Source organism: Rana temporaria, chromosome 1 (genome assembly GCF_905171775.1).
Source record: "Rana temporaria chromosome 1, aRanTem1.1, whole genome shotgun sequence".
NCBI classification, from domain to species: Eukaryota; Metazoa; Chordata; class Amphibia; order Anura; family Ranidae; genus Rana; species Rana temporaria.
Window position 1 is genome coordinate 474468960 of NC_053489.1, and position 24116 is coordinate 474493075.

Sequence of the window (24116 nt, forward strand, 5' to 3'; positions counted from 1 at the left end):
GCTACTAGGAGAAAAGATGTGCAAAGGGGCTAAACAAACGCGCTGTGTGAATAAAGTCTAAACGATTTAAAGTGATTGTAAACCCTCACCTTGTAAAACAATCCGTTCAGTTTAAAATAGAAATTAAATGCAAAACATTTGTGTATACATACAAAATCATTAGCTGTATTCACATACCCTCTGTTCTTAGATGCATAAGGAGCTCAGAGAGAGTTGGGGAGGAGAAACAGCAGTACGCTGGATGTAAGGACAAGTCTGATCATTGGAGGAGAGCACATTAAAGACTATGGGGTAGATTCAGGTAGAATTGCTTATTTTTGTGCGGGCATAGCGTATCTCAGATACGCTACGCCGCCGTAACTTAGTGAGGCAGGTTCTGTATTCACCAAGAACCTGCGCCCTAAGTTACGGCAGGGCAGCGTAAATCTGCCGGCGCAATCGCGCCTAATTCAAATTGTGAAGAGGTGGGCGTGTTTTATGTAGATAAAACATGACCCCACGTAAATGACGTTTTTGACGAACCGCGCATGCGCCGTCCGTGAATGTAACCCAGTGCGCATGCTCCAAATTAACCCGCAAAAAGCCAATGCTTTCGACGTGAACGTAAATTACGCAGATCCCTATTCGCAAACGACGTAAAATTTTCAAAATTCGACGCGGGAACGACGTCCATAGCCTCATATAGCAGGGGTAACTTTACGCCGCAAAAAGCCTAACGCAAACGAAGTAAAAAAATGCGCCAGGCAAACGTACGTTTCTGAATCGGGGTATCTACCTAATTTGCATATTAGACGCGTAAATATACGGAAGCGCCACCTAGCGGCCAGTCTAAAATTGCAACTAAGATACGACGGCGCAAGAGACTTACGCCGGTCGGATCTTAGTCAAATCTATGCGTAACTGATTCTAAGAATCAGGCGCATTGATACGACGCCGCACACTCCGAGATACGACAGCGTATCTGGAGATACGCCGTCGTATCTCTTACCTGAATCTACCCCTATGACAGCTAGAGAACTGATCACTCTGTGTTCTCCTGCTTAGTGTGGTCAGTTTGTATTAGGAAAGCAGAGAGACTGCCAGAGACACCAGGGTTAGCACACAAAGGAAGCAATACAAAGAGAACAGGATGCATTTTCATAAAAATACATGGCACGGCAGGCACATATCAGGAATATGAAATGCTGGGCTTGCATACTCTTAACACTAAATTCTGTTTTTGACATGCCCATCCCAAGCATGTGAACTCTAGTAGTGATGTTTAAATATAAAAGAAACATTACACACCATGTACAATTTTACATAAAATGAAAACTTACCCATGTTTGCTAAAAGGCTGGTAACAGCCTGTACATCTGCTCCAGCAAGCACATCTGGCAGTGAATTTACCACCGGCAAGCATAAAGTATGCACACGTATCCTTCTCTGACCTGTTTACCAAAAACAAGTTTCACTCATATTAAACGTTAATAGATTTTTTCAAAACATACGTTTATATTTGGCATCTATGGACAGTCATAAATATGATAAGTAAATTCAGAAAAAGCAGACAACGCTGTACCACGTAGGCATCTCAGGATTCGGAGTCTAAGTGGATATTAATTCAACAATGCCTCACTTCAGTGACTTTATAAGCCTGGGCTCTACAATGTTCTAAATTCCCATCAGAAACTCACATTTTGAGTCATTAAGAAAATAAGGATACTAGCAAACAGACATTTAAAAAAACGCCTGGCAGCAGCACAAAATGCATGTCAGAATACAAATTAGGACTATTCCACAAGTAGTCAGTGTTTCCTGAATTTTAAATGCAAAAAGATTCAGAACTGATTGGACTGAAACTCTAAGACACCATATGGCAAAAGAAAAAGGCAACTTTAAAAATAAAGTCTATCTTTACAGCCTTTTAACAATACAATGTATGCAAAGCTCCCCTTTGTGAAGAATTACCTTTGCTAGATGTATAAAGAAGGGCAACTTGAAAGCACGCCAGCGATGTATCGGTCAGACTTTCATCTATGGACATTTGCACCGCAAACCCTGCATCTTCATTAATGTTCGCGAGAGACAATAGATCCGTAGAACGCACAAAGAAATTCCCATGAAAGGTGTGTATTGAAAGGCCTGAGGATGAAGAAAAATTATGAAATGTGAATTTGTGACAATGTCAAAAAAGAGGAGCCTCACCATGTAAACAAAAATGTAAACGTCAGCAGGTACAAATACTGTAGCTGCCGACTTATAAAAGAAAAAAAAAAAACACACACATACTTACCTGTCCCAGGATCCAGCAATGTCATCACCAGACCCGATGCTTTGCTGGTCTTCAGTCCCAGGTGCTGGCATCTTTACAGTGGGCGGCCAACTGTGACTCCTTGCGGTCTCACAGTCAGCTGACCACTGCATCTGCATGAGCCGTGCCTAATGCATGGTCCCCACAGTCTCCTGGGACATGTCCAGAGAGACTGTGGGCGAAAGGGAGGGCGGCGCGGCGATCTGACCAGAAGTTGGAGCGGTTACCTGGCAAAATCAAAATGGGAGAAAAGGGGGCGCGGAACTTCCCCTTTTGGGTAAAGCTCCCGCTTTAAGTTTTCAAAGCAACTTTTTAAAAACGTACGGATCTGCCAACCATGAGGTGCTGCCACATGTAAATGACAAAACATAGTAAGATGCCAATGCGGAATTTCAGGAAATGCTAGGTACCTGGCTATTTTGGCCTTTAAGATTTTAAATAAAAGACCAGAAACAAGCAATTCGCACAATTTGTGACTCCGAAAGAATTACAGACACTGGTGCAGATCCACAAAAGGATTACGCCGGCGTATCTATTCATACGCCGGCGTAATTTTAAATTTCCCGCGTTGTATCTTTGTTTTGTATCCACAAAACAAGATACGACGGCATCTGGGATCGATCCGACAGGCATACGTCTTAGTACGCCGTCGGATCTTAAATGCAATTTTTCGGCGGGCGCTAGGTGGCGTTTCCGCATCGAGTATGCAAATTAGCTATTTCTGACAATCCACGAACGTACGAGTGGCCATCGCATTTTTTTACGTCGTTTCCGTTCGGCTTTTTCCGGCGTATAGTTAAAGCTGCTATATGGTGGCGTACTCAATGTTAAGTATGGCCGTCGTTCCCGCGTCTAATTTTAAATTTTTTGCGTCGTTTGCGCAGGTTGTTCGTGAATAGGAATGTGACGTCATTTACTTTCACGTCGAATCCAATGACGTCCTTGCGGCGTACTTTGTCGCAATGCACCCTGGGATATTTTAAGGACGGCGCATGCACCGTTCAAAAAAACGTTGTTTACGTCAGGTCACAACGTATTTGCATAGAACACGCCCCCATCACTCCCATTTGAAATTGCGCGCCCTTACGCCGCAATAGATACACTACGACGCCGTAACTTACTGCGCGGATTCTTTGAGGATTCACAAGAAGAAAAAGTAAGTTACAGCAACGTAGTGTATCTTAGATACGCTACGCCTGCCTAAACATAGGCAGATCTTTGTGGATCTGCCCCACTGACTCTATATAATACCAATGAAAATATTTTTACAAGGAGAGCTTAGTAATAGTAGCCTACATACTTATCTCAGTACAGTTTTGGGACAGAGAGAGACTAATCACCAATCGCACCCCCCAAATTGGAGCTCATACTGCAAGGAGTTCACAAAGCCAACCTGAACCATATTTTACACAGCACTTTGCACCAGTGTACAATGGTGTCGTAATGCTGCAAAAGCATGTGATATGCGCTAAAATGGAGTGCACTTACACCTACAGTATTTAGAGCATGACTTCTAAATGCCATAAGCAAGAAAAAAAAGTGCCACTGGCCATTTTCAGTGATCTTCAGTCAAATTAGCTTGGCAATATTATAAACAGAGTAATGTATATACCTTTTGTACAGCGTATTCTCATAACTGCTTCAAATCCAACCTTCCTAGTGAGATAATGATCAAGATCCTGTTTTAGTTTATCAGCCTGGACTGTATTGTGCTTGTGGTGGAATGAGGGATAATAATAGATGCAACCAGCAGAATACTTTGACATGCAGGCTAAAAAAAGAAAAAAAGAAAACATTAATTTTACATCAAAAACAGCAAATGTAAGAATTGCAAACTGACTTCAGGGTAATTTGTTGCCCGCTAAAGGTGGACTGGGAGACCCCCTTCTCTTCAACTTGGTAACTCTGCTTTTATTAAAAGAGAAGCAGGAAGGCCAAAGCTTTTTTTGGCCCTACTTCTCCTATGGATCACAGGTATGCAGTTTGATCTGCACTCTTGTAATCCGTTTCCAGCTGACAGTGGATTAAAGTCCGCTGTCAGCTGACATCACTCAGCCAGTCCCCTGCCCTCTTAGTCCATTCACTCTTCCTGCATCTCTGAAACTGACAGCCGTACAGTACGGTGGTACAAGCTCAAAGTTGTAGGATGAGAATGCAGGAGCTTGACATTGCATTGACGACCCACCGAGTATGGGTGCAATGCTCTGCAGGCTCCTGAAGAAAAAAAAATGATGCACATTTTACCTCTTATAATATGGCCATAATTATTATTATTTTTTATTAAAGGTGAACTTAGCCTTTAAAGACAGAACACAGTTTATTCATGAAGGGTCAAAGGCTCAATAGCTTGGAGACATTGAACATTTCAAGAAATCTCTACACTCATACTTTGAACTTGTATTGCATAAAAACTGCAAAGAAATGTCGGCCAACAAACACAAAACTATGTGGCTTTTCAGCTCTTTAGCGCCACACTTTGGGCAATTTCTGCTAATGTTGTCTCATGGTTGGCATTGCTTCTGAGCATGCGAGTTTGTACTTTGCAGTTTTGTCCGACGGACTTGTGTACACACGATCGGATAATCCAACACCACACATTTGTTGGCAGAATATTTTAAAGCATGCTACCCAACGGAAAAACCGTCAACAATTGTCCGATGGAGCATACAAATGGTCGGATTTTCAGACAACAGCTTGTCTTTACACAATTCCCGTTGGATAATCCGATCTTGTGTATGAGGCTTAACACACCAGGATTAAAAAAAAAAAAAAGCAACAGCTTCTTTAAGCAGACTTCAATAAGATTTGAATATTACAGTCACATGGCTGTAATTAAAAGTCCCTTATTCTTGTACAAAGCTTTAAAAATGTAACCTTAAAGCAGAACTTGATAAAAAATAATGTTCTTTAGCAAGAAACATACATTCCACATTAACCACTTACTGAGCAGCCAACAGTAATTTTACTGCTGGCCGGTGGCTTGAGCAAGCACTGCGAAATATCAGTACATCGCCCCGTACATGTGCACTCATGCTACTTAGGGTGCGGAGCAGCGTGATCTGCGGTGCTCTGTATCAGGGCTGTAATCGGCCCAGATACCAAGTGATCGCTGAGCGATCACATATCACCTAGTAAATAACAGTCATAAATGAAACCCACTCATGACATCATTGTTTACTACTGTGTGATCACATGGTACATTGGCCAATAGCCAGCACCTTGTACCATGTGATAGCTGTTCCCAATCACAACATCACAATAAAAAAACATGAATCGCGAATGAAAGCTATTCATGACAGTTCAAACTATTGCAAGCACATTGTAATAAACATTTTTTTTAAATCTGACTCCCAGACCCACTATGGTAACACTGAACTACTCTGATGATACTATGAAAAAAAAAAGTGTGATTTTTTTTTTTTAATATAATGTCACCAGTCTACATCCCTGATCACTGCCACACCAGTTATATGAGTATGCTGTACTGCACTAGTGACATGTGTAAAAAATAAAAAGAAAGATTGTGTTTGCAAAATTTTCTGTATTTCTTTGTTTATATAGCAAAAAAATAAAAAACAGAGTGGCGATTAGATACCACAAAAAGTAAGCTCTATTTGAATGGAAAAAAAATGATATATATTTAATTTGGGTACAGTGATGCATGAACGGGCAATTGCCAGATAATGTAGCTCAGTGCCGAATAATAAAAAATGCCTTGGTCAAGTGGTTAATAATTATGCCATAAAAAAGTGTGTGCTGTAAATTGCCTCCAGCATTGCTCTCATTTCTTCTTGCCAGAGGTACCCTTTTGCTGAAGCTCAGAGCCCCTGAACAGATGTAAATCTTTAGGCTGTCATCAGATCATTCTCATAGTGGTTTCAGCACAATGCCAAAAATGGAGAGAAACTGAGCATTTGCAGAGCTAGACAGTGTATTACTGGATTTTAAACAGTATAGCCACTCACAGCTATACCTGCAAAACTTGTCAGGACTTAAAAGTGAACTAGCAGCTCTTAATTGTCCATCTAAAAGTTCCACTTTAACCTCTTCCTGCCAACTGCCTCCTGGTCAAAAACCCGGGAGGTGGAGGCGGGTGTTTGGATCATGTGACCGCTGTGATTGGCTGTCACAGCGGTCACATGATCTGAAAGCTCTGATCGCAAGTATGCATCAAGAGCTTACAGATCCCCGCCGGCTACCATGCTGGGAGCATGCTCTCACCATGGTAAGTTAATACAGGACCGCTTCTATGCCTAGGGGTTCAGGGTCAGTGTCAACTGACTTTTCTTTGTGTCAAAAAGTTTTTATGTTAATGCAAATCATATTGAAGCAGGTTGATTTGGTTTAGGTGAACAGAGCAAATTCACCTATTAGAAAATGCTAAAGGATCTCGGAAGCATCTCAAACCGATACCAAACATGCAACATTTTCCCACTGAAACAAGCCTAAAGCATGTTGACACAGGCCTTAATGGGAGAACAGCTTTGTTTATTTTACAGACCTAGAGAAGCCAAGTCAGAATATTGAGAACTTAGAAGGAACAAGTCCACCGCTGTTTGCTGTCCTGAGCAGTCCAAGGCCAACTTCTTATAGAAATCAGTGGCAGGACCCAGATGCTGTATACCCTGCAAAAAAATGCATAAACAAGTTAAAACAATGCTACAATGTAAACAATACTGATTTTACACTGACCGTATGCATGGTTTGGACACCAATTATCTGCTCCAAAGCTGTGCTTCTGTCCGTGTGTAAACACTGGTATGTGCGTTAAAATATCTACAGTTGCTTTGTCTGTATGTCCTTGACTTTGACAGGCTGTCTGTCATTTTCCGGACGCATAAACACAAACCTCCACACAGCAGTATGCGTCTATGCGCCTGTGTGAATGAAGCCTCAAAAATAATTTTTTGATTTTATACTTCTTTAAAGCCGAATTGCAGGTATTTAGTAACTTTGTAAGGCACATTATGGGGTTGATTTACTAAAGACAAAAAGGCTATGGACTTTGCAAAGCGCAGTTGCACTCTATGGCCGGGATTCAGAAAGAACTTACGCCGACGTATCTATTGATCTATCTATTGATAATAGATTATCTATGCGCTGTATTCAGGAAACAAGTTACGCCTGAATTTTGCCAAGATACGACCGACGTAAGTCTCCTACGCCGTCGTATCTTGGGTGCATATTTACGCTGGCCGCTAGGGGCGCTTCCGTAGATTTACGCGTCAAATATGTAAATGAGCTAGATACGCTGATTCACGGACGTACTTGCGCCCGTCGCAGTAAGCTACGCCGTTTGCGTAAGGCGTACGTCCGGCGTAACTTTACCCCTCATAAAGCAGGGGTAAGTCATGTTAAGGTATGGACGTCGGAAAAACAGCCGTCGTATTTTACGTCGTTTACGCAAGTCGTATTTGAATGGGGCTGGGCGTAGGTTACGTTCACGTCGTATGAATGGAGCCGGCATATCTTAGGGAGTAAATTTGACGGGATTCTGAGCATGCGCCGTTCGTTCAGCCATGCATTTACATGGGGTCACGCTTCATTATAATACTACACGCCCACTGCCTTGCTACTTTGAATTAGACGGGCTTACGCCGGCCATTTTACGTTACGCCGGCGCAAGAAAGGGAGCAAGTGCTTTGTGAATACAATACGAGCCTCTCCAAGTTACGTCGGTGTAGCGCATATCCCGGCCTACAAGTGCAGTTGCTCCAGAACTTATTAAATGAGGTAAAGCTTCCCTTTGCAAAAAACACCCAATCACAAGCAAGGGGGGAAAAAAAAAAAAATGCATATATTTTCTTGCACATGATTGGATGATGCAAGGCAACAGAGCTTCTGCTCATTTACTAAGCTCTGGAGAAACTGCTCTTGCAGAGTGAAACCTCACTTTGCAAAGTGCACAGCCTATTTGCCATTAGTAAATCAACCTCTATGAGTTAAGACCAACTAGGTACATGAGATCCCCTGGTCTCATCTCCATTTACATTTGTCAGGTTTATTGCTCTGCCGAACACACACTGGGATCGGAGGGGGGAGAAGCACACAAAGCAGCTATGCCTGGGAATCCCCTCTGCTTCCCATTCACAGAAGCCCATTTGTATTTTGTGAAAGCGTTCACATAATACAAAGGCTTCTGTGATTGGAAAGGAGGAGGGGAGGGGCAAACATAGTAGCTGCTGCTGAAGAATTCAATCTAGCAGAATTAACGCAGCACTTATAGAAGACTGAAGAGATCTCAAAGCTGCAAGCAAAGAAACAAAAAGAGCAAAAGTGTGCCGACTAAGTGTAGTGGGTCACTTATTAAAAAGGAAGATTGCATTTTCAACAGTAGAGTTGCTGCAGCTGCTATCAGAAGGATCAGCGCCAGGCTTCTGGAAATACAGCGATAGCTGTCTTCTGGGACTCCTATAAACCTTTCAGATATAAATAAAATCTAGGAGGTGTCATTCATCTCCTTGGACTTAACTCAGCAAGCCTTAATTTTTTTTTACAAAGGAGCTGAATTCCTGGAATCCAGCTTCATCTAAAAAGTAAAATGTTAATTTGAGAGGGAAGAAAAATTTATTTTGCAAACAACCGAACCATGCATCGTCAAACTATATTTTCCACATTTAAACATCTTCTGAAAAACATCTTCTAAATTATTCCAAATTATTTTAACACAATCCTAAAATAGATTAGAATTGATTGTAGCGCTGTGCCATGAATAAATTAGTGCTTTAAAACATCAATACTATAACCAATAAACCAAACAATCATAAAGTGCCATCTTATTAATTTACATTAAAAAAATAATGTTCAGATCAATACAATATATAGCCTCCAATCTCCCACGTGTTCCCGTTTAATATTATGTACATTTTTGCACAATTATATTGATGTAAAGCCTGCACATGAAGAAGATTTTACGTTTGAACACATTGGGTATACAAGTAGGTTTTATGAACTTTGAATTATTGATTTAATTGACATGTTTGCACAATTATATTGCATAAGAATACGGGGGAGATTGGAGGCTATATATATTGATATGAACTTTATTTTTTATTTTTCATGTAAATAATTTGACACTCTGGTTGTCTGAATTATTGATTAAGAGTTTTGATGCTTTGGAGCATTTATTTATGGCACAGCGCTGCAATCAATTTTAATCTATTTTAGGATTGTGTTATAGTGTTTGAGATTTTATTTGCAGCAGCAGTGGAATTGGGTTTCTATTTTGAGAGTGCACTTTTTCATCCAACCGTTTACGGATGAAAAAACGACATACATTGATCCCTATGAGATTGCGGGTGTCAGCGGATGATCTCATCCGGGTCCGCAATCCTCAGATTCTGCAGATGTAGAGAAAAACCCTATTTTTCCACCCGCCTGCAGATCGGATCGCGTGAACATGGACAGACGGTCCGTGTTCATCCGATCCCCCCATAGGGGAGAGCGGAGATCTGAGATCTGACAGGGCGGTCCCTGCACAGTGTGCGGGGGCCACCCTGTCATGCGCCGGCTCAGCGGAGCAATCCCCGCTGAGCAAGCAGAGGTTGGTTCACAGGGCGGATCATCATGGATCCGTCCCGTGTGAAAGAGACCCAAGTATAATTTCGGTCTGCTGCCTTGCTCCTCTGATATCAGCATTAGTCAATTCTGACAAGTTTTCCTCAGGACAAGAGAAAAAAGGCGATAGGGGAGGGAGGCTGTGTCCCTTCCCTCAAATTGGCTCTTACTCGAGTGTAACATTAGCTCCCCACCAAGTTATTTCTGGCAGGTCAGACAAGCTGTATAAATTCTGTACTTTGAATTGATGTAGAGAAGACTGCAGATAGACAGGTACAACTTATGTGGGAGGATTTGTTTTATCTCTGTATATCATCTGAGGCCAGCCACTTGACTGGATATGTGTAAGGATTTACACTTTAAAAAGGTAAAATGTGCCTCTTTCACACTAGCACAACACCTCGATTGACTGCTATATGTAAGGCAGCTTGTTCCCTTAAAATTCCAAAGCAAGTGTGATATCCCTTGAGTTAGTTTATAGTCTGGCTCAAGCAGATGCTGCATGTTCTAATTTACTCCAATATAATTTGATTCCAGACTTTACAGCATAGCACCGACTATTCTCATAGTGTACATGTCAATATACCCGAGAGAAAATGCAAGAAAATTAGCAACAGACACGGTACCTTAGTGCTGGACCTTTGGTTGGGATCTTCTCTAGATTGCAATTGACCGGCACCCAAAGATGGCAATTGCGTCTGAAACACTGATATACGTCCACCCGTAGGAGACATCAGTTTAAACGCTCCCTGAAGAGCAGGGCCTAAAGCACTGTGTGTTTCTCTTGTGCTTAAAAACATACTGGGCAGAGCTGTTAATAGATCTCTGATGAGCTATAAGTAAAAAAAAAAAACATTTTAGTATCAAACACCAAAGCTATGAAGCTTTTCTTTAAAAAAGAAAAAAAAGATTCCTGGCATTAATTACTTCTTAGGCATATTCAGACTGGCATCACAGCACAAACGGTTTATTGTACTCAAGGCAAGCAAAAAGTATAAAAAGCACATTTGCATTATAACAGCCTAATAATGATTTAACCACTTAAGGACCGAGCCTGTTTTTCAGACTCAGTGTTTACAAGTTTAAAACAGTTTTTTTGCTAGAATATTACTTAGAACCCCCAAACATTATATATATTTTTTTCTAACACCTTAGAGAATAAAATGGCGGTCATTGAAATACTTTTTGTCACACTGTATTTGCGCAACAGTCTTACAAGTGCACTTTTTTGGGAAAAAATTTACTTTTTTGAATTAAAAAAATAAGAAAACAGTAAAGTTAGCCCAATTTGGTTATATATTGTGAAAGATAATGTTACACCGAGTAAATTGATACCCAACATGTCACGCTTTAAAATTGCGCCAAACATTTACCCTTAAATCTCCATAAAAAATTCTATAGGTTGCATCTTTTGAGTTACAGAGGAGGTCTAGGGCTAGAATTGTTGCTGTGGTTTGAACACTGTTTTCATATGCGGGCGCTACTCACGTATGCACTTGCTTCTGCATGCAAGCTTGTCAGGACGGGGTGCTTTGAAAAAAAAAATTGGGGTTTTCTTATTTATTTTACTTGATTTTATTTATTTTTACACGGTTTAAAAAAAAAAAAATAAAAAAAAATGGGTCACTTTTATTTTTATTACAAGGAATGTAAACATCCCTTGTAATATAAAAAAGCATGTCAGGTCCTCTTAAATATAAGATCTGGGGTCAAAAAGACCTCAGATCTCATATTTAGACTAAAACGCAATAAAAAAAAAAAAGAAACAGAAAAAAAATTATTGTCATTTGAAAAAAAGACAACAAAAAATTGTGCCTTTAAGACTCATGGGTGAAAGTGACGTTTTGATGTCACTTCAGCCCTGCTATGGTATGGAGACGGGTGGGGGGCCATCTTGCCCTCACTCGTATCCATGCCACAGAGGGAGAAGGACCAGAGCGCCTCTGCCGCCGGCTCTGGTAAGTGGCGGAGGGCGTGGGAGAGCCACGCATGCTCAGAAACAATGCTAACCATGACACAACATTAGCAAAAGTTGCCCAAAGAGCTGAAAAAACACGTTGTTTTGAGTTTGTTGGTCGATAATTCTTTGCCGTTTGTATACAAGACAAGTTCATTGCCAACGCCCTTCGGACAAAAGTCCTACGCTTTGTCAGCGGAAAATCCAATCGTGTGTACCAGGCTTTAATAGTGCATTCTCAATGGATCTTGGATTCCACAGAAAAGCCAAGTGATGTCATGCTCACCAAGGCTTGCCCACCAGCAGTAACTCAAGTATTTTTTTTTTTCTCTGATATTAGAGGCAGAGGCTAGAAATTAAACAGGACCCAAAACATACACACAAAGCTTCCTACCTCCTTGCTTTCATGTAAATTTACAAGTAAACCATCAGGGGTCGGTAAGAAAATCTCTGAAAGAAACAAGACCTGGTATTAGAAACTACTTGGAGGAAATCAAATGGGATATATAATAATAATAATAATAAAAAAAAAAAATGGGATATATAAAACTAAAAAATAGTGCAGACTGAAAAACCAGAAATTAGTAGTGGCATCACTAGAATAATCAATAGAAGATGAGAATGCTCCAACTATTTTGAGTTTTACAGCAGAACCAAAGCAAACCATACATGGATCGAAATTCAGCCAGGTTAGCAGGGACCAGACGAATTTCAATCCTTGTATGGGCTAGCGGATTATACACAAGTAAATGTATCGAAGCCTTCGTTTGGAAAGATTCGCTTAAACTTCCAGTTGACTCCACAGGAAAGGTATTTCTCCAAATTGCACTCAAACCCTAGTTTTTACTTTAGACATACCATAAAATACTAAAGATGTGCAGGGGCTAAGCCACATAGAATCTGAATTAAGAAGAGCAGGATTAACAGCAAAGCAAAACTAGCCCACTATATACCAACAGAAGCTTTACTTTTACACAGAATTTATGCCAATAGCAGAATGACGGGCGGGCGGTGGTTTTGTTATCCTGACTGGGCATCATATGACGTCCAGCAGGATAACATTATGGCCGCAGCATGGCGATCGCTGGTGCTGTGTGTCAGTCTGACACGCCGCATCTCTGATCGTGGTAAGGAGCCTCTGACGGAGGCTCCTTACCACGTGATCAGCTGTGACTGGTAAATGGCTTTCCTCGGTTCGCGTTGACAGGGAGAGCGATTAGCAGCTTCAGTAGTGCCAATTAAGAGAGCTCCTTATTGACGAACATGCGATTTCACATGTCACGTGACCTGAGGTCTCACAAGTCGGATCCCAAGTCACGGCAATGTGAACCAAGCCTAAATGAATTTGACACTGACAGCCTTGTCAGAAAGTGGAAATGCTAAGCAGCAAGTTCCAGTGTGAAACGCGTCAGTTGCCAGGGTTTTATTTTCATTTTTGCTGTGACTTGTAGTGCTGTCCTTATTTTAATAAAGGCTACGATTTGTTCAGAGTGCGGCTGTCCAGAAACACCTTTTGTTCCTGCCTTGCTGAGTGCATTGCCTGCACCCGAGTTATCTGCCACGGTGGATTTTCATTTGGGTTCCCACCTACTCCCTTTTTTCTTAGTCTTATTCTCATGTCAGGAAAAATTGATTCTAAAGCTGAAAATAACTCAGAGCTGCTGCTGCTTTTTTTAAGCAGACTTTCTAGAAATATGACATTTCATCAGGTTCTACTGGCCACAGCATGGTGCAAAGTGGAAGACTGCATTGTAATGTACTAAAAAAGTACAGCGTGCCATCACTGCAACGTAGTGGTACAAACTGACCTAGTAGGACAACAAGGCTGCCCAATGCAGTCCCATTGCACCTGGTTTGAATGGGTCCTGAAGTCTATACAATTCTATTACAGATAGGATATTTTGAACGTTATTGTCATACATTTTGAGAATGAATGTTAGTTCAATTTCAAATTATTAAGTTCTATAATAAGCAAAAAAAGCCAAATACACAAAATGATGCATGGTACATGGTGGCCAAGTAATGGCAGTTTCAAAACATACCTGCCGTATACAAGATGGTACACAATCTCACAAGAGTGATTACAACCCTCACATTTTTGTAAATATTTTATTATATATTTTCATGTGACAACACTGAAGAAATGACACTTTGCTACAATGTAAAGTTGTGAGTGTACAGCTTGTATAACAGTGTAAATTTGCTGTCCCCTCAAAATGTCTAAACCGCTGGCAAGAAAAGTGAGTACACCCCCTAAGTGAAAATGTCCAAAATGGGCCCAATTAGCCATTTTTCCTCCCTGGTGTCATGTGACTCAGTGTTACAAGGTCTCAGATGTGAATGGGGAGCAGGTGTGGTAAATTTTGTGTTATCGCTCTCATACTGGTCACTGGAAGTTCAAAATGGCACCTCATGGCAAAGTACTCGGGAGGATCTGAATTTTTTTTAACAGGCCTCTCCATGGTTGACCAAAAGAGTTGAGTGCACATGCTCAGCATCATATACAGAGGTTGTCTTTGGGAAATATATGTATGAATGCTCCCAGCATGGCCAACACAGCCCGTTCACTCTGGGACTCTCTTGTGTAGCGATGACGTCAGCACGCCGCTTCTCCCTGGCCGGCCGGCTGGCTATACAATTTTCACATGCGATTTTTTATCCTCACACTGTAAGTGTAATTTTAACCAATTTTTATATTAATTGTTTACTGGATTACGCTATGTTGGCCTTTCTTTCCTTCCTCACCTGGCTATGAGCTTACATGACTGCTTGTGAGTGGTTGGGGATCGATTTATCGCCGAAGAAACGACATCCAGTCGCATAGACCCTTTGGCCGGGTTATAGGCCATACATCTACAGAAGATCCTATTATGGAACAGCTGTATGCTGAAGATCCCTAGAATCGCTACATCTATATTTATATATAGAAGTAAACTATCTGTTTCATTTCCTTTTTCTTCCTTCCTCTCTCTTTCCTTTTTTTTCTTTTTTCTTTTCCTCCTTTTTCCTTTTTTCCAAATTCTCCTCTTTTTTCTAATTTTTTGACATAATATTTGGATCAGCTTGTTATAGATCTGATAAGCCTCCTGTTCCAAGTTAGGCGGATGCCTCCACAGATGCTATATCCGTTTATCTAAGCACTGTGAGTGCACATTTCATTTATTACCTTCTATAAATATTCTTATTAAGTATTCTTTAATAGATACTGATATTACTACTCTTCTCCACAGCTGGCCACTCTGTCTCTGGGTGCCGCCCCTTGCCCCTCCGATGGTTGGGGAATGTGTGACCTCCATCTGCAGCAGCTCCCCATTTTTTCCTGCCTAGGTTATCCTTGTGGCTGTCAACTTGTGCTCATCCGGCCTGATTTTTCAGGCATGTGATGGAACCAGGGCGTACACGCACCCTGTTGTTTTTTTACTCCCACTACGGACCAGCAGGTGGGCATTATGTGATATACACTGACAGAGCGACTTTATTTATTTATTGTTTATGTATATTCAATGTTTCTATGCATAATTGTTAATTTTCTTTCTTTGTATGTCATTATCAGAATCCAAACCCTGATCTCAACCACCCCTGAAGAAGCCTGACCGGGCGAAATATATAGGGTTTGCCAACCGGGTTGCGATCTCTGTTTTAGTACTGGTTGTCTGTTACGGGAACTTTTTTACTTTGTACTTTTTGAGCAGGTTATTGAGTTGTCTAGTGGGCCCCTGTGAGGTCTATGATATGCTTTACAACCTGATGTCACTCTGTTTTTTAATAAATTATTAAAATTTATATTATTTGCTTTATCTTTCTTTATCAGTTTTTGTATGCACCGCCATAGTCCCGCCATTGTTCTACTTTCCCATCTACAGAAGATCTCTAGTTGGGATCTTCATCTTCGGTAAGAGGCAGTTATATAGAAGGTGGAGGATTTCTTTCCTATTACATCACTTTTCCTTGGTTTGCTCTGGTTTGAAGTCACCAACTTACCTATGGGAGGACTGTACATCTTTAGCCTTTTTTGATCATCATCTGATGTGTTTTTTTTAAAAACAGAATATTCACTTGTTCATTTTTTATTTGGACACATTAGAATTTACTGCAAATAGGGATACCTGTTTTGTGTTATGATATCAGGAATATCGACAATATATACATTAACTTTCTTGGTTATATTGGTTTTCTTGGATATTTTCACGTTCATTTGTGCAGCTTGTTTTTTATATATGTAGGGTGACATACTGAAGCAGAGCATGATCCCCTCCCTTCGGAGACTGTGCCAACATGATAATGACCCCAAACACACCTTCAAGATGACCACTGCATTGCTAAAAAAGCTGAGGGTAAAGGTGATGGACTGGCCAAGCATGTATCCAGACCTAAACCCTATTGAGCATCTATGGGGCATACTCAAACGGAAGGTGGAGGAGCACAAGGTCTCTAACATCCACCAGCTCCGTGATGTCGTCATGGAGGAGTGGAAGAGAACTCCAGTGCAACCTGTGAAGCTCTGGTGAACTCCATGCCCAAGAGGGTAAAGCGAAGGGCCTGTGAAAAAATAATAATATTAAAAGCCAGCAGCTACAAATACTGCAGCTGCTGACTTTTAATAAATGGACACTCACCTGTCCAGCGCTCCTGCGATGTCGGCAGCAGAAGACTAGCAATCGCTCATCTCTCTTCTACCCCCGCCTCCATCCTCGGTGAGGGAATCAGAAAGTTCACTGCCCGGTTCCCTACTGCGCATGCGCGAGTAGCACAGCGCATTGAGGGACTCCCGTGGGAGACATTCCTGGAAGTGGGTGCAAATACCTGTATTATACAGGTATTTGCACCCCCCTCCCCCCTTAAAAGGTGCCAAATGTGACAACGGGGGGGTCCTGAAAAGCGGAAGTTCCATTTTTGGGTGGAACTCCGCTTTAAGACAGTGCAGGAAAATAATAGTCGCCACACAAAATATTGACACTTTGGGCCCAATCTGGCCATTTTCACTTAGGGGTGTACTTACTTTTGTTGCCAGCAGTTCAGACATCAATGGTTGTGTGTTGTTATTTTGAGGGGACAGCAAATTTACACTGTTACTCACTAAACTACATTGCAGCAAAGTGTAATTTATTCAGTGTTGTCACATGAAAAGATAATAAAATATTTACAAAAAAGGGAGGGGTGTACTCACTTTTGTGAGATATTGTATAAGTCAAATAGCAAATATTTGAAGGGGAACTTTAGTGAGAAAATTAAGTCCTGCCAGATAACTTCAGGCTGCCCCGTTTGCAGGTATAGCCATGTAAAACATTAAAAATAATTGCCTATACTGTTTAAAACCCAATAAACCATCTTACCCTGCTTTGCACATGCTCAGTTGCTCTCCAATTTTAGGCACTGCCAAATTTGTAGAGGCCGATCTGCTGACAGCCTTAAAGAGGAATTAAACCCTCCTATCCTTTACAACTAAGGAAGCCCTGTTTGATCTGCACATGTGATCAGTTATGACACCAGGCAGCTTGGTTGAGGAAACAAGTGACAGTTAGCAAACCCGGCATTCCAGGAATGTAACACTTTTTTTTTTAAACTAAACCGATGGGTTTAATTCCACTTTATGATCTACTGCTGTTCAGGGGCTCTGGGCTTCAGAGCCCTTGCTACATGCTACACCACTTTTTAAAATACGTGCAAGGCACATATGCAAAATCTGTCTAAGCCAGTTTTTCTCTCTGTACACAAAAAGAAAGTTGCTCCTAAAGATACAAACTGTCATTTATTTTTGCAGAATTTGGTGAAATAGTGGCAAATTTTAAAAGCAACTACCTGAACTTGGTGCACGAGTTGGTGCATTTGGTGCAAAACATTAAAGAGGAAGTAGACCCTCTAAAACTTATCCTACAAAAAAAAAAAAAACCCCTGCAAGAGAAAGGCATAATGAGCTAGTATGCATACTAGGTCATTATAAATTACTTACCCGAGTTTGAAGCCCCCGCAGCGACCCTTGTTCCTCTCCTCCGCCGCCATGATACCCTAGTGACTTCCAGGTATCGCTGCTCCGGCGCTGTGACTGGCCAGAGCAGCAATGACGTCACTCCCGTGCATGCGTGCAGGAGCTGTCAGGGACGGCACGATCCCATTCATTCATTAAGGAGATATTTCTTGCACCTATGGGTAAGCCTTAATCTAGGCTTACCTGTGGGGCCAAGTGGTCTGTAAGGGTTTACAACCACTTTAACAAAAGGGACGAACGCCAAAAAAAGTGGCGCAGGTCCTTGTGGTCCTGGCAGGAACCACAGTATGGGAGTATAGGCTGGGAGGGTTCCTCTGATGGCCCTCTTTCCTATCCTTCCCTCCGCTGCCCCCCCTTTTTTTTTCCATCCAATGATTTGGGGTTTGCAGTTTTCTCCCCGATAAAATAAGAAAATAAACAGGGAGGATCCCTATGGCCTAGTTAGTAGGTGGGACACGCTGCACTGCCAACTAGCTTGTGTTTGTATTTTTTGGGTCCACGGGCCTATTCTACATTTATGATTATGTGCAGTGTAATGAAGTGTCTTACTTTTTGTACCCTCTGCTGTTACATCTATGCTTGAAATTTTGGACCATCATGTTGATTCTTCATAAAAAAAAATAAAAAAAAAAAAAAAAAGGAAAAAAAAAGTGGGTTCAGCGGCTTTACTGAATTCCCCCCATTGTGCTTATAGCGTGTGTAGCTTGCACAGTAGTAGTTAAAGAGCTCAAGGTGTCACGCCCCCCAAAAGAAAACAAAATTAAGTCAGCAGCTACAAATGCTGTAGCTGCTGACTTTTTAAATTAGGGCACTTGCCTGTCCAGGCACCCAGCAATGTCCTCACCCGAGCAGATTCTTCAATCTACTATTGGGTACTAGCGCCGCCATCTTGACTATGGGAAACCGGCATCAAAGCCTTGCAGCTTCACAGCTAGTCTCCTACTGCACACTGCGCTTTGTGAATGAACCACAGTCTTCTGGGACCTATGAAATGTCCCAGAAGGCTGTGGGGGAAGGAGGAGGGCCGACCGTCTGGCTCAAAAACAGATGCCCACTTCCCCCTCTAAAAGGTAAAAAATGTGGTAGCAGAAGGGAGGGCAGAGGCAGACAAGCAGAGCTTCCCCTTTTGGGTGGCGCGCCGTTTTAAATGTGTATTATAAACACAACAAAGAACTTTCTTTTACTTACCTGAGCCGATCATTCCTGCGCCGGGGACAAGCACATCCGCTCTAGCCGGTGTCTCAGATTGATAGCAGCGCAGCCATTAGCTCCCGCTGCTGTCAATCAAATCCAATGAAGGGGGAGCCAAGTCCTGCTGTCTGTCAATGGACAGGTGCCACAAGGGAGAGTGCTTCGCCGACGGGGCACTCGAGAAGAGGAGGAGCCAGGAGCGCCACTGAGGAACCCCAGACGAGGAGGATCGGGCCCCTCTGTGCAAAGCCAACATGTTTTTTTTTTGTTTTTTTTAAACAAAGGAACCTTTAGTTATCCCTTAATAATTCATTTTAATGTCAGTGGTGCACTTAACGTTCTAAGTACTTACCATCTACATCTGAAACAATTAGCATCTGTGGCTGTGAAAGACCTTCTTGTAAATTGTAGAAATGCACAGTGCTATCAAATGTTATGAAGCCAATTTTCGTTCTGGAATCTCCACGCAATCTTAAAATAAAGATAAATTAACATGAGTGTCATGACGGACAACAATGATCATAACCATGCTTAGATTCCAGTTTCATGTGGTTACGGATCACCCAAGTTTGTCTGCGAGTGCTATATTAAAGCCCCTCATTTCCTGAGAAAATGGAGGATCAGGAAGGATGGGATGGATAAAGTAAGTGGATTTGAACAAAGTTACTCATCTTTCGGAAGCTATTGTCAGGGTTTGAACCTCTCTAGTATAATATATTGTTCCCATAGAAGTCTATAGGGAATTCTTAAAACACCAAGAGAGGCAGAACTGGGCCACTGGTATGAAACGTGTATAACACCACCACTTACAGCTACTGGATACAGGGATAAGAACTTACAATTGGTAATGTCACACTCACCTACCTCAACTCCTGGCATGACAAAAAATCCTTTATAAGGCTTATGGATATCTTTAAATGCATATTTAAATGTTTTTTTAAACTGACTCCAAGTATAGTTAGAGTTACCATTTAGTACTAACAATGCTTACCCGCAGTGACCCCAAGGTCTCCTAAAGTGTGGTATATTTACTACTGGCAGTATATGGGCTAGGTACTGAGTGTTCACAACAGCACAAAGGAACTTGGAATGAATTACAGAGAACTTTGCATGTTATAAAAGAATATGACACCTCTAGTCATAACCTAAAGTGGAAGAAAAGCCTAACCGTACCGAAAATATTCAAAAGGGCCCATTTTGCTCTTGTAAAATTACTGTAATTAGTAGCACTTTAGATTGGTACATGAACAACACGCTGTACAAAAAAACTTCAGACTTGTAAAGCAGTCCGCAAGCGGTTTTCTCTTGCGTGCCTTCAATTTAGACTATGAATGAGTCATTCAGATAAAAGTCATACATTATACTGAAAATAAATAATTACATAGCACAATGCTTAAATACATACATTGCCAAAAAAGGAAACCATTGATAAGCTTATCTATTTCTTAGCAGACAGAGTGAGCAGCTCTGTAAAACAGTGTATATGTACATTTTTTCAAGACATGGGAAAATTGGCTTAAAGGGGTTGTAAAGGTAAATGTTTTTTCACCTTAATGCATCCTATGCATTAAGGTTAAAAAACATCCGACGGTACAGCCCCCATTTTACTTACCTCACCCCTCGAAAGTCCCACGCACGTCCGCGTGAACCTCTTCGACTCCCAGCCTGGCCGTTGATTGGCTAGGCTGGACGGAATGATAGCAGCGCATAAAATGGTGCGGCACTGAGACAGGAGGATGTCAGCTTTGCTTTGCAAGCACCAGGGGATTTTCACCTACCACCAGTGGATGGGACTTCAGTCTCCACTGGTATACCCCAGGGATGGGGGGCAGTTGGCTCAGATCCCCAACAGCATGATGGACTGAGCCCAGTCACCCTGTCTTCTCTCCAGCGGCTGAAAGGACTCCAGGGAGAAGGGCCAGTCCAGGCCTCTCCCCAGCGGAGGGCATGTTCTCAGAGAGGCAGAGGTTGGCTGGGTGAGTAATGCCCTGCAATTTATTTGGGGTACGGTATGGATACCAGCATTGGAGGACTGGAACAACTGACTAACTTCGGAGTCAACCCGTTTGGGGTTCCCTCCTGTGTCACCCAGAGACCTTTGAAGGATGTGGGGTACTCTTTTGGGCATAGGGTGACTGAGAAATTATAATTATAAATTACATGATGGGACATTACTGATAATTCATGTGTAGCGCTACCCCCGCAGGAGCCGCTGGTTGTTGTTGGGATCAGCATATTAAGTTACCTCTTTCAGTTGTCTAGGGGTGAAGTTGATGAGTAGATCAGTGAGCGAATGTCCAGTCAATGAATATGGTTTTCTCAATGCTTTATTTCCAGGCCCAACATGGCCAACATCAACATGAGGTATAGAGGAAAGGTTGATGAAGCGATAGAGAACTTTGCAGTATCAGGCCTGGATATGAACCGAGCAATCCTGCTCTTAGTAGTAGTAATTTCAGTTCATCGCCACTCTAGCCAGAGTGGGTGAAGTGCCCCCGGACAGACTCCTGTCACAAGCCTGGCAGCCGAAGTATCACTTTAGATTGCTGGGAGGAACAGGTCTCTGCCACAGACCTGGCTCTAGGGCCTCTGCCACAGGCCTAGTACTTGAATGAGCCAAACGGATTGAGCGAATCCTCCCAGTAAATTAGGTCAGGGTGACCGGGTGACAGTTGAAGTGTACCTGTCAATATCCCGATCACCAGATCCCCGATGGTTCCTTCAAGCCCTGTTGGACAACCTGCCTCCGGGTTCTCCTCAAGCCGACCCCCCATTGAACGGCATACAGCCTGGGATCTCCTCAATAGAGCTGGGGACCCAGTTAGTCACTGGGGCCCCTCTCAGCAACATAAAGCTCTGCGTAGCATGCGACCCCGGCCTGGTAGGCCATATCGCCGGGGTCCGTTGGATGCGCACACCCTAAAGGTGGGTGCCGCACCTGGAACCCGCGAAGAGCCAAGGAAAATGGCGTCTGCCACAGATATACTCTCCCCCAGCATGCCCCGCGAGGGAAAACTCCTCTAATTGGCTGCTGGGGAAAAGCGGCTCCACCAGAACCCCTCTAGCGCCACCTGTCGCCCAGGGGTGGGATCGGCACCCCTGGAGCGCAGACTGACCTACAGGACAGTTCTGGAATGACAGCAGCCCAAATTTAGCAAATTGTGAATGGGAGCAAAATAACTCTCCCATTCCCCATTAACTTTAGCGTAGTGCCCATACTGAAAGTAAAGGGGGTGCTACACATGTTTTGCAAGATATCTTGGAATATTACAAGTTGTTAAAGTGTGACTCCAAATGGAGTGTTTTCATTCAATGGCGGGACACATGCTTTTGAGGTGTTAATTGCGTCTGCTCCTAGACATTCCATTGTGTGATGCTAATACTGTTTGTGTCCATTGTACTAATTAAGTCTGAAAGGTCAGATGTCTCCTTTCAGGGGTAGGGAATTAGCATGTAAATTCTGTTTAGTAAAGGAATGTGTTTTGTGTAACAGGTGAGGGAAACTTGTCGGAGACAGGACGTCTGGGGGATAATTAACTCACCTGAATGTCATTATCTAAAAGAATGTGATTGAAGCCGCATTGTGTGATGTGTGGGTGGAGTGTGTCTTTGTTCCTTTGATTACTGTAACATATTTGTACTGTATATAAGAAAGCTAAGGAACCATTAAAAGTGTTCATTCATACATTTTGAAACCAGTAACAGAGCTTGTCGGTCTCGTTATTCTGGGGAATGGAATGGATCAGGTCGTGTCTGATGTCTGTCGGACTGTCGGATAAGCTGTCGTGGCTGATGGAATGGGAATATCGTAAACGGTGGTGACCGTTACATTAAAGCGGGAGTTCAACCATTTCTTTTTTTTTCCCCTTAGCTTCCTGTTCGTTCGGTCTAGGGGAATCGGCTATTTGTATTAAAATATGATCCGTACTTACCCGTTTTCGAGATGCATCTTCTTCCGTCGCTTCTGGGTATGGGTCTTCGGGAGCGGGCGTTCCTTCTTGATTGACAGTCTTCCGAGAGGCTTCCGACGGTCGCATCCATCGCGTCACTCGTAGCCGAAAGAAGCCGAACGTCGGTGCGGCTCTATACTGCGCCTGCGCACCGACGTTCGGCTTCTTTCGGAAAATCGTGACGCGATGGATGCGACCGTCGGAAGCCTCTCGGAAGACTGTCAATCAAGAAGGAACGCCCATTCCCGCAGCCCATACCCGGAAGTGGCGGAAGAAGATGCATCTCGAAAACGGGTAAGTACAGATCATATTTTAATACAAATAGCCGATTCCCCTAGACAAAACGAGCATAAAGCGAAGGGGAAAATGTGTAGGGTATGGGTGAACCTCCGCTTTAACTATCTTTAACTTCTTAATAGCAATATTTATCGTAGTTTTTTTTAGCCCCCCCCCCTTCCAATTATCTTTTTTTTCTCTTCTTTCTTTCCTCATTTTAAATTAAACTTTTCTTTATTGGTTGTTCCCTTCATCCCCCCCGCCCCCCTTTAAACGGGAGAGGTTATGTTTAAAGACAATGGAAGTTATATTTACACTCAAAACATGTTGACATTTTAATTACATCTGATTATTACTTGTGAGATTTAATAATGCATTGTATTGTTTTGCCATTTAAAATATATATATTATATACACACACACACACACACACACACACACACACACAGTATCTCACAAAAGTGAGAGCGATAACACCAAATTTAACACACCTGCGCCCCATTTATTTACACAAATGTATGTATGTATGTATATTATATATACATACATATACACACACACACACACACACACACACACACACACACACAATCTCACAAAAGTGAGTACAGCCCTCATAATTTTGTAAATTATTTATTACATCTTTTCATGTGACAACACTGAAGAAATGACACTTTGCTACAATGTAAAGTAGTGAGTGTACAGCTTGTATAACAGTGTAAATTTTCTGTCCCCTCAAAATAATTCAACACACAGTCATTAATGTCTAAACCGCTGGCTGCCAGCGGTTTAGACATTAATGACTGTGTGTTGAGTTATTTTGAGGGGACAGCAAATTTACACTGGTATACAAGCTGTGCACTCACAACTTCAGTGTTGTCACATGAAAATATAAAATAAAAGGAT

General features: G+C 42.1%; 1 protein-coding gene across 3 annotated transcripts in view; it reads right to left on the reverse strand.

Moving 5' to 3' along the window:
* Window positions 1-24116, reverse strand: part of SEC24B (SEC24 homolog B, COPII coat complex component) — a 101969-nt gene that overhangs the window by 26264 nt on the left and 51589 nt on the right. For all 3 annotated transcript variants that reach the window (XM_040329383.1, XM_040329375.1, XM_040329367.1), the window contains 7 exons: window positions 19337-19455; window positions 12202-12257; window positions 10477-10683; window positions 6795-6918; window positions 3906-4064; window positions 1951-2124; window positions 1320-1430 (listed from right to left, as the gene is read on the reverse strand). In XM_040329383.1, coding sequence (XP_040185317.1) covers window positions 1320-1430; window positions 1951-2124; window positions 3906-4064; window positions 6795-6918; window positions 10477-10683; window positions 12202-12257; window positions 19337-19455 — 950 coding nt within the window. The remainder of the gene's footprint in view (window positions 1-1319; window positions 1431-1950; window positions 2125-3905; window positions 4065-6794; window positions 6919-10476; window positions 10684-12201; window positions 12258-19336; window positions 19456-24116) is intronic.